At 41.8% G+C, this 11,518-nt stretch overlaps 1 protein-coding gene across 1 annotated transcript in view; it reads left to right on the forward strand.

Annotated features, from left to right (window-relative positions):
- The window catches only part of HTRA1 (HtrA serine peptidase 1), a 55,966-nt gene extending 49,144 nt beyond the window's left edge, over positions 1–6,822 (forward strand). Inside the window, exons 5-9 of the mRNA XM_056850472.1 lie at positions 539–571; positions 1,293–1,407; positions 1,731–1,788; positions 3,181–3,276; positions 6,369–6,822. Of these exons, the coding sequence (XP_056706450.1) occupies positions 539–571; positions 1,293–1,407; positions 1,731–1,788; positions 3,181–3,276; positions 6,369–6,537 (471 nt within the window). The 3' untranslated portion in view covers positions 6,538–6,822. The remainder of the gene's footprint in view (positions 1–538; positions 572–1,292; positions 1,408–1,730; positions 1,789–3,180; positions 3,277–6,368) is intronic.
- Positions 6,823–11,518: the final 4,696 nt, after the last annotated feature.

Genomic DNA, 11,518 nt, shown 5'->3' on the forward strand with positions numbered 1-11,518 from the left:
TGGTTTGCACTGGCCGACCTCTCAAGTTAGCCTTGTTTGAACTGTCTTCCTACTCTTCTCCTAGGTCTTGGCAGCCTGTTAGAGCTCTCCCTCTCATGAGATGGTTCAGAAGAGCCTGCCGTTTATTCCATAGTGCTGTGCACTGATCAATTTTTATATGCTAACAGCACTGGGAGGGCCTTTTAAGGAAGGTAAAAAGTTCAGGGCATTCTAAATTACAAAAACTATAATAGATTTACAGTGCAGTCCTAAAGAGAATTACTCCAGTCTAAGCCCATTGAAATGAATGGCCATAGACTGGAGTAATTCTTTTTAGGAATGCACTGTTAGTCTGTCCAGATTCTGACAGTCACCTGTCTGCATTGTGCAGGGGGTTGGACTAGATGACCCTGGTGGTACCTTCCAACTCTATGATTCTGTGATTCTATTCTAAATGGTATAGTTGAATGGCTGTGGAACCCCTTTGCAGACATTATCAGGATGTAAACTTTTAATTTTTTTGGAAGATTACAAATGTAATTTGTCTTTAAATTTACAGTACGGGAACTCCGGTGGACCTTTAGTGAACCTGGTAAGAATTTTCTTTTAATAGCTGTACTTGATGTTTTGGCTATTGCAGACTACTGGGCCCTTTCACTTCCTCTCTCCCCAGCCTTAATAGAGTTTGTAGGGGGAAAGATGTCAGTGCCCTTTTAATCACTCTTTCATGCTAGTACTGTTAAATCATGCGATGCTCTTGGAGTTCAACTATCAAAATGTTTGCTATGTGCATAGTTCAGAGTGAATATAATATATAGTATATGTGCTCATATTCTCTCCAAACAGTAACATTCTTCAGATTTTTAAATGCATTTTGTAAACTGTTAGCCTTATAAGAGGGCATATTACTGGAACTCAGTACTTCCGGCAAGTTATATCACCTACTTGCCTAGCCCTTTAACTGGAAATGCTGGGGATTGAACCTGGGACTTTCTGCATGCAGGTTCAATCCCCGGCATCTCCAGATGCTCTACTACTGAGCTACAGCCCCTCATGGATTGTATAATTTTCCCTGCTGTGGTTATTAGGGTGTTTCAGGACAAGTGAAGGAAGCTGTTTATTGATGCATCCTGAAAGTAGGAATATAGCCGATTTTGTATCTATAGAGGAATGCTCTTCATGATCAGTTGAGAAACATTGGCTATACGTCATGAGATTGCATGTGCCTTTATTCTGACATGCCAAAGTAAATTAGGAACTGCACTGTTTATTTATACAGCTCACACTTATGGAACTTTTCACATTATTTGCAGGATGGTGAAGTAATTGGTATCAATACTTTGAAAGTCACAGCTGGAATCTCCTTTGCAATACCGTCAGACAAAATCAAAAAATTCCTTACTGAGTCACATGACCGACAATCTAAAGGTACTGTTCTGTATCACAACAGAAGATTAGGAGCTTGTTGTAACCATTATGAACTGGTAGCATCTAGTCTGAGCAAATTTAGGTGGGGTTCCTAAATGCACTCCTGTGGAAACAACTCCCCGTATGCCACAAACTAGCACGTTGCCTTTCTCCCCAGTGCGGCTTACTGCATTTTCACTGGGGAACAAGTATTACAACCCACTGCAGTCTGAAGTAGTCCAGATGTCTACCACCTGATGTTATGAAACATTTTAAATAGCTCTGTTAATGAGAGAATCGATTGTCAAAATTAAATTTGCTCTTTTTCCCCCTTCTTCAAACAGGAAAAACTGTAACTAAAAAGAAATACATTGGCATTCGAATGATGTCTTTAACTCCTAGGTAAAATTTAAAATTACTTCTACCATTAGCTTATCTTTTAGTCCTCTGACAGTGGCACATTATAGGGACCTTCTTTTCCAAAAGTGTACTATCTGCATTCAGATGTCATAGTGAATTGGAAATTGATCAAGCTGGGAAGTGTTTCTTCAAACTCTGCACACAATGGGGAGTGAGGAGTGAAGGGAGCACATGACCATGGCAATAAACTACCTTCATGCCCAGTCGCAGTTAAACTGCAGTTTGGTGTGATGTCTGGAATGCAGCCATAGTTAGCATGTGGTGTTTTCAGCAGAATAGTGATGCCTAGCTTTAGGTTTCAGTCTTAACTAGTTATATGGGGTGAGTAATGTCTAGTTGCAACAGATGCTGGTCTGTTGCAGAGCTTACATCTGGATTGCAAAGTAGGGTTAAAGGATCAAAATCAGGCAGTGCCGTCTCGCCCTGCTCCAGCTCTTCCCTTTGCTTACCATTTATCTGATCCGCCTTCTGTCCCTCCCCCTCCTCCCTTTTGTCTTGGTTTCCTGCTATGGCTGCCCATTACAGTAATCCTGTAAATACACCAGAAGACTTGGTGAATTTACCAATCTGTCTTTCAATACTCAGGGTAAAGATGGGCTAGGGATAATTCACTTAAGAGCCAGGAATAGTGGGAGGATGTTCCGAGGGCCTAATCCCAATCCTTCGGTGGTGATGTAAAGTGCCATCAAGTTGCTGATTTATGGCAATCCTGTAGGGTTTTTCAAGGCAAGAGACCCATTGCCTGTCTCTGTGTAGTGAGCCTGGACTTCCTTGGTGGTTTCCCATCCAGATACTAACCGGGGGCCCTGTTTAGCTTCCAAGATCTGACAAGAATGGGCTAGCCTGGGCCATCCAGGTCAGGGCTCCAATCCTTTACATTCTGGTTTAACATCCAAACTAACATTGTGTCAGTGCTTACTTTAATGTGCACGTGCAGTCTTTTCCTCTTTTTTTACAATTTGGCAGTTGCATAGACTGCTAAGTGCTCTTGTAGATAACTATAATTCCAATGTAATCTGCTATTCAGTGATATATAAAGAATTGGCTAATTCTGCCAGTAAAAATAATACAATATATTTTTGTACTAGCCATCAACTTTGAAATTCTCAGTTAGAATTTTTTAGAATATTTGCAAAACAACCACATTGTTAAAGCAAAGATGATCCACTTTCGCCCAAAACAGTACTTTTTCCTCAATGGTAGTAGCATACGTTTTTCTTACAGAAATGTTTCTTTCAAAACAAAACAAAACTTCTACAGATAAAAAGAAAGACCTTTGGATTTATTCTCGGGATATTTCCCCCTTATTTTAATTTTAAAGTATTCTGACAGAAGGGTTATTTGATATTAAGTTTGTTTGGGTTTCCCCCCTAGCAAAGCTAAAGAACTGAAGGAGCGCCATAGTGACTTCCCTGATATTATTTCTGGAGCCTACATTATTGAAGTTATTCCAGACACGCCAGCTGAAACGTAAGTTAAAAGAATCTTCTTGTACAAACCTTGCAACTGATAATTTTAAGGATAAACACCTAATAGGCCTTTCATCAAGCTATTTAAGGAGAAGTCAACTAAGGTGTTACCATCTTGCACATTATTTCAATAAATCTCTTTCCTAATAGAAAGACAATAAAGAGGAGCTTTGCTGTTTGGCCAGTCTCAGCAGCACAGAAGGGGAATGGGAACGAACGGAGCAATCCTCTTAGTGGCTATATTTGCATGTGTATAAGCGTAGGTGGAAAGATCCCAGCAGAAACTGAACCCTGCAGTTGCACAGGACAAGACCTGGATCCAGCAGCGACTGCTGTCACTGTGCCGTGCAACAAGCTTCCTGCAACAGGACGGCATCAAAGCTGGCTAAGCCTCATCATATGGCATCCCGAAAGCAACATGAGCGCTACACCACATATCCATTTAATGTAAATAATGGCACTTAAGGGCTTCTGAAAGGCAAATGGGGAAGAATACATACGTCTCTCCAAAGCCTAAGGGTCACTCAGTCATGCTGCATGCCTATTCTCTCTAGTATCAGAGGAGCATGTTTATTATCTTGGGTGCTGTGGAACACAGGCAGGATGGTGCTGCTGCAGTCATCTTGTTTGTGGGCTTCCTAGAGGCACCTGTTTGGCCACTGTGTGAACAGACTGCTGGACTTGATGGGCCTTGGTCTGATCCAGCAGGGCCTTTCTTATGTTCTTATGAGCCTCATTTGCAGCTGCCATCAACCAAAAGAACCACATGACTACTGCATGCCCTGTGCACCAGCCAACCAAATGAACACATAGAATAATACAATATATACTGCTATCCCTTTGTGACCAGTTTACTCTGATTGGGGAGGATGGGCCCTTTACTTTCATCCCTGACATAAGGCCTGCAGTGTAGGCAGGCTTGCAAATAACCCCACCATCCAGGCCCTCCAGCAGCAGCTGTTTCAAGGTGGGAACCACCAGACAACGAGAAGCCCCATAAGCAATTTCTCTTGAGAAGGTGGATTCTGTTTCAAATGCATGTGGCGACAATATGGTTCTTTCTGATCAAGGATGGTGCAAGGTGAAGGTGAGGATTGAAAGTGTGCCTTACCGGCGCTGTTGCTACATGTTGTACTGCTTGACTATATGTGGCAATAAAATTAGCCAAGATGGAAAATGTAGAGGTCATCTGGAGAATCATAACTGGGAGTTTCCTGAAGTTTAGAAAGTAAAAGTTCAAAAAATACTAAGGATTGTGATGTTCATTATTTCAGCATGCAGCTTCTTACGCTCAGAGACTCTGAAATGGCCTACCTTTCCTTTCCCTAGATTTAACAGCCACTGGCTATCCATCAACCACTCCACACTTTAAAAAGGGGAAAGGAATGGCCTATCAGAGATGGGCAGTATATGACATAAAAGCCTCACATGGTAATTAGAGCGCTCTTCTGTTGACTCATAAGCACGTGTTCGGATTCGGGCGTCATCCCCAAGCTCATTTCTTTCAAGGGAGGATTCTAGCCTTCATTGTTGCTTCGGGGTTTCAGTTGTTGGCGAGAAGCCAGGTTTATAAATATTGTAAATAAATATGTTACGGAAGTAGTTTGAAAGCATCATCACAATATTCAACAGTAATTTAATATATTTATTGTAGCCTTTTGTTTATTTATTTGCACGGTTGTACTGTTTACTATGTATTTGTCTAAGAATGTTCATGGATAAAGAGTGAAAATAACTTTTCCTTCTCACCTCGGGCATTAGAAAATACAGAACCTCTAAAGATTTAGTCACTTTTGAAAAAAAATATCTAGATGGAAGCATGTGCTTGTGTAAGTCATTTCTCTTTGCATGAGAGAATTCAGTGACTGCTTTGTGGTTGCATAAATGGATTACGGTTAGAGGTTGAATCATGTCTTATCCCATTAGCTGGGTTAGCGTTTCCATAACTCACAGGCAGGGTTTGCCTGCAAGACAGGACAGGATGATACAGAGGAATGAATGCTGTATCCTCCACATTTGCCTCAGTGCCAGCGTAAATGTATTGAAAAGTCTAGCTTGGATTTTTCTACTGGAAGTGAAGGCTTGTAGAGTCGAGGAGGAGTCAAAGCTGTACACACTTGAGATTCCATGTTGGGGCCACAAAAGAAGGATCAAAATGCTTATGCATAAGCAATCCTAACATACTTTGAAATACAGAATTAATGACTTGCATGTGTATTTCTTTGTTGTTTGGAGTGCATAGCATATGAAACATCTGCGAAGTGGGTATCACTAAGTCGGTATGTACCCAAAAGGAAGATTATCCTGATTTTAAGACGAGCCCCTTAAAAATGTTACATACACACACACAAAAATATTCGATGTAGCTGTTACTTATATGTTAATTTTACCCCTCCCCCCTTTTTATGGTATACATGGAAAAAAACCTCATCTTATATTTGAATAAATACTGTATGTAGCTTTCAAGATCTAGAGAAAGTGTTAAGTGTGCCACATTGCACTTTTGAGAGTAAAACAGGGTTCTGAAAAGATAGCGCCTTTCAAAAAGCAAGGTCGGGGGGTGGAGTGGGGGGAACGAGTGCATAAAGCATGTGTATGCATGCCTTTGGATTCGATCCATGCTTAACTTTATTTTGCCATACACTGCACAGTTGAATAAAGACATTGTTAATTAAAGGCACATCTGGAATGATGGGTTGAAAGGGCCTAGAGGGGATTTGATCCCCTTCTGAATTCTGCAGTGTAGACATGGAGGTGCTAGCAGTGTACCAGTTCCCTCCTTCTTTTGTTCCTGGCACTCATCACCATAGACAATATTGGCCAAACATGGACCCCCCAAGCTTGCTAAAACAGAGGGAAGAGGCCCAATACATTCTTTACCAAGGGACAGCCCTTGTGTGGTTTATATATAGTGGTAAGTTCCCTATACCAAGCATAGAGATAGCATCCCATGATTTCCATCACATAATTTGCAAAGTATGCTGTGCTGTTCTGTTATTGGGGAGGATTATGGGTGTCACATCTTAAAGAGGGTTGTTCTAGAAAGGTCTTATTCTTATTCCTGGGGTAACATTCTTCTCTCTTGTATTTCAGTGGAGGGCTGAAAGAAAACGATGTGATTATAAGCATCAATGGAAAACCAATTCTCTCAGCCAATGATGTCAGTGACATTATTAAGAAGGAAAATTCACTCAACATGGTAGTACGTAGGGGCAACGAAGACATTATGATAACTGTGATACCTGATGAAATCGACCCTTAAGTAGAAACATGAGCTGGACTTCATGTCTTCTCTTAAGAGCAAACAGTGGACTGTTTTTGTTCTCTCTGTGCTGGTACAGGAAACTGTAGACTTTTGACCAATTATCCATGTGTTCGATGGAGCTGTATTGGCCAACAAAGTAAATTTGTATAGGTTTCAGGAACAAAACCAATGCAGTGTTTCAGGTGATACTTCTGGTGTATTTTATGTATACAATGCATTATCTACTGGCTGCTCCCACTGTTACTACCACTGCAGTGGTCAACCTCTGATTTCCCCCACTGTGTGCAAATGTATCATTACTTTGAACCAAGAACCTCCTGATAATAAACTACTGCTAGATCATACACCGTATTATTCAGATTGTCTATAGCATAGTTTTTCTGGAAATACAATGTTTGATAAGAAAGATAATAACATGTTTGGCAATAAACGCTGACTTGTACCTAACACAAAACTCAAATGATCTTTTTCTTACAAAATCAATGCCAAATTTTTAATACTGTATTTTCCTAGTATAATTAAAATAATTCCAACAGTATTTGTTCTGGGTTTTCCCTAACAAGCATTCGTTTTTGAAGCTTTCATTTTCTTATGTATTCAATGGCTCCTTACCCCCGAGTCAAAATTGAGTCCTCTTCAGTGTATTCTTAGTTATAGGTTGTTTTTTCAATGTTTTTAGTTATAGGCTGTGATATATAAACCTACCAGTTTTTCTGCTGGCAAAGAGAAAGGACTGGGACCTGCATGGAAAAAAGCCATGTAGGACAGGCTGCAATGAGGAAGGGAATTGGGCAAGATCAAGCAGAAAAACTGGTAGGGTCCAACCCGAGTTATATACAACTTCCTAATTTACCTCTCTTCCCTGTACTAAAATATGGATGTAAAACGTAGAACCTGTTTAAAAAACCATATTTTTATCCACTGTAGGAGCACCTTTCAAGCTATCCCTTAGTGGCTTTACCTCAGGGTACAGTTTTATGCATTAAGGAAAGGTGATGATGAGGGGCAAATATTGAACCTTACATTTTCTTTGTCACAGGATACCTTCTGCTTTGTTAAATTAACACAACGTTCAGATTGTTTGTGTAGCATCAAAGGACAATGGAATAATTGGCTGCAAATGCATGGATTGCTCTTAGTAGTGATGATTCAGCCAATGCATATTAACGTAGGCTTTCCACAGTTAGTGTACTGAATTGCAACCACTGCATTTGTGGTCTAACAAAACACAGCCTACAATGATAGTGTTTCACCTGCAGTGCCCTAAAATACACCGAAAAACAGTGATGTTCAAGAGTGATTTATCTGTGTACTATGCAATGAAACGCGCAATAATTCTGTAAAAAGATAAAGGCAGTCCCCCTGTGCAAGCACCGGTTCATTACTGACCCATTGGTTGACGTCACATTCCGACATTTACTAGGCAGACTGTTTTACGGGGTGGTTTGCCATTGCCTTCCCCAGTCATTACCCCCAGCAAGCTGGGTACTTATTTTACCGACCTCAGAAGAATGGAAGGCTGAGTCAACCTTGAGACGGCTACCCGAAACCGACTTCCGTTGGGATCTAACTCAGGTCATGAGCAGTTTTTGACTGCAGTACTGCAGCTTACCACTCTGCGCCACGGGGCTCTCTAAATCATTCTGTACTTGTTAATTTTTAACACAAGAGACTTCTGAGTGTTGCATCTCTAGTATGTCTCTGCATTTGTAACAGGTTGGTGCTTTTCCAGATTAGCTGATACATACCAAACCAACCTGAAGAATCCTGTTGCTACAGCCATCTGTCTTAAAAATTATTTCCATTTGCACTTACTTGATTGGAGCTTATTTAATTGACAAGTAGATAGCACAGGTTCAAAAACTATGTTTTGTCTTTGTCAGAAGGTTGCTTAAAACCTATGACTCCCTTCAAATTGTCAGTCACTGACATGACTCACTATAATGACTAATAGGACAGGAATCTTCCTTCACCGTTTGCCATCCCTGTGACATTATGAGACATTTGGTATGGAAAGAGTGAGGAGGAATTTGAGATGGCTGATAACAGTGTTGCATCGTTCCTCTCTTAGTGGTACAAACATGTTTAGTGAGCTAGAATGCTGATTATTGAGAGAGAGAGCAAAGAGCAGAAATCCTTTATTGGTGCATTGGGAGGGACCGTGGCTCAGTGGTAGAGCATCTGCTTGGCATACAGAAGGTCCCAGGTTCAGTCCCCGGCATCTCCAGTTAAAGGGACTAGGCAAGTAGGTGACATGAAAGTCCTCTGCCTGAGACCCTGGAGAGCCGCTGCCAGTCTGAGTAGATAATACTGACTTCGATGGACCAAGGGTCTGATTCAGTGTTAGGCAGCTTCATGTGTTCATGTGTTCATCAGATAGTTGCACATTACAGTTCATGACAGAGAGCCCTGCTGGATCAGACTAAAGATCCATTTAGTCCAGCATTCGCTTTACTACTGTGGCCAGCCAGATGCTTATGGAAAATCCATACGCAAGCCAATGGAAAGTCCTCAAGCAAACCCTGAAGGCAGCATCTGTCTTTCATTATTTTGCCACTGAGGGTAACTTATACTCAATCTCATACTGCCTCTGGCTACATTTATCACTATAAATTCTGATAGCCCCTTCCTCCATGATATACCGAATATCCTTTCAAAGCCACATAAGGCAGTGGCCTCCACTGTGCCCTGCAGCGCTGAATTTGGAATTCATATTCCAAAGGGGTACCATGTTTGTTGCAGGGAAAAAACCCAAAGAAGAGTCGTGTGTTGCTGAAGAGACAAACAGCCCATTCCTGAGGACTGGGCTGAAAGTGGAGTGCAGGTGGAGTGACCCCACCACCAGCGGAAGTGCCCTCTTATCATGGAATAAGAGGCACGCGGGCCGTAGGGGCAGTTCCGTTGGCGCCTGGCCGCCACAGAGCTGCGTGCCATTCCTCCGACGCTGCAGTCTCTCTGGGACCTAAATCCCGGAAGAGAAATGCACCTTGGCCACTCTGTCCCCGGCCACTGCAAGGCTCAGGAATGAACTGTACCAGGTTTTTTTTGTAATCTAAATTGCTCCAGTTGGTCAGCCCAGAGAATGTACTCTACCATAAATGTGTTTTTCATTTCAAGAGCTACATGATTGTTTTCTACAGTTATGCTTTTGTGAAATGTTTCTTTTGTGCTGAATTTACCAGTAATTTCAGTGGGTTGGCCCTGACCTGGATGGCCCAGGCTAGCCTGATCTCGTCAGATCTCAGAAGCTAAGCAGGGTTGGTCCTGGTTAGTATTTGGATGGGAGACCACCAAGGAAGTCCAGGGTTGCTGTGCAGAGGAAGGCACTGGCAAACCACCTCTGTTCATCTCTTGCCATGAAAACCCCAAAAGGGGTCGCCATAAGTCGGCTGCGACTTGAAGGCACTTTACACACACACAGTCCCAAGTCCCAGTATAGTTGATGAAGCAGAAAAATTTCTGTCTATCCACTTTCTACAATCCATGCATATATTTTAATGTATATTTATATATTTGTTATCCTTTGTTCATTCAAGATGTAGTAGAAGAAAAAGAGTTGGTTTTTATTTGGCGACTTTCTCTACCACTTAAGGGAGAATCAAACAGGCTTACAGCCACCTTCCCTTTCTCTCCCCACAACTGACACCCTGTGAGGTAGGTGGGGCTGAGAGAGCTCTGACAGAGCTGTGACTAGCCCAAGGTCACCCAGCTGCCTTCATGTGGAGGAGTGGGGAGACTAACCTGGTTCACCGGATTAAGAATCTGCCACTAAAGTGGAAGAGTGGGGAATTGAACCCGGTTCTCCAGATCAGAGTCCACAGCTCCAAACCATCACTCTTAACCACTACACCATGCTGGCTCTCCCAATGATGTAACAATTTTGGAATAGTTTTCTATCCAGTCATGAACTTGTGGTTCACATCATGGGAATTTACTAGCACAATAGTGATTTGAGTCTTTTCCTTTTCCCCTGTGATATGCACTTTGTTAATTCTGTACCCTCTGTCTGTGAAGGCTTGGTTTAATTCCTTTTGGTTAGTGGGCTGAGAGCAAAGGGATCTCTTTATAATATTTTGAATGTTAATGAAAGGTGGAAAGAACAGAGAAGACACGGAACTACAGAGAATGGAAATACCAATCAGGGTTCACTTCCAATCATATTTTTGCAGATAGTGGCCCACAGTGCCACCTAGTGGACAGTAGTTTTTCACCAGTTGTTGACTTGAAATATCCTGGAGCTACATGCTTCACCAGTCACTTAGCTCTATTGTTATGACTTCCTTCTTCCAAGTATTCCCACCACCACCCCATGAAGAATGAGTTCCACCCACAGATAAAGTCTGCCTTTATTGGTGGAAGAGAGTTATAGGATCCAACTCTGTGGATTCATTCTGCTAATGGTAGAACCTTCCTCTAGTGCTCCTTCTCATGTTCTCCCCAGCCAAGAGGCAAGACAGGTAGTGAATTGTGACTGCCAGATCTACCTGTAACAACCTGTGTTGGGTGTTAGGGACTCTGAGTGAGTGAAATGGGGCAATCACACAAGTTTACAGATGTGCAATTTCTGCTCTCAGCACCGATGTATACAGATTGCAATGTGTACAGAAGAGCTGTTTCTTAAACAATCATTCTGAAATTACCTACCGAGACAGGTGGTGCCACTCCAGAATCTGTGAACAGAAATAAATTTCATAAATGACATACTAATAATCATAACTTCCTACACTGCTATCCTGTCCTTCCTTCAAAAAAGTCTGAGATAGAGTACAGGCCTCCTTTTTGACCACACCAAGATCACCTCTGAGTAGGAATTTGGACCCAGATTTTCTCCAGTATAAGTACAAATTGCCATACCCTCCATATTTGCTCTTTCCGTACAAACTACCTTGTTCCATTAATTACAAAATTGGTCTAGGTTTATCAAGCTGGCCATCTTCAAGACTTTTTAGAAATGCGGATCAACTAGGATGTAATTCCC

Source organism: Euleptes europaea, chromosome 5, assembly GCF_029931775.1.
Source record: "Euleptes europaea isolate rEulEur1 chromosome 5, rEulEur1.hap1, whole genome shotgun sequence".
NCBI classification, from domain to species: domain Eukaryota; kingdom Metazoa; phylum Chordata; class Lepidosauria; order Squamata; family Sphaerodactylidae; genus Euleptes; species Euleptes europaea.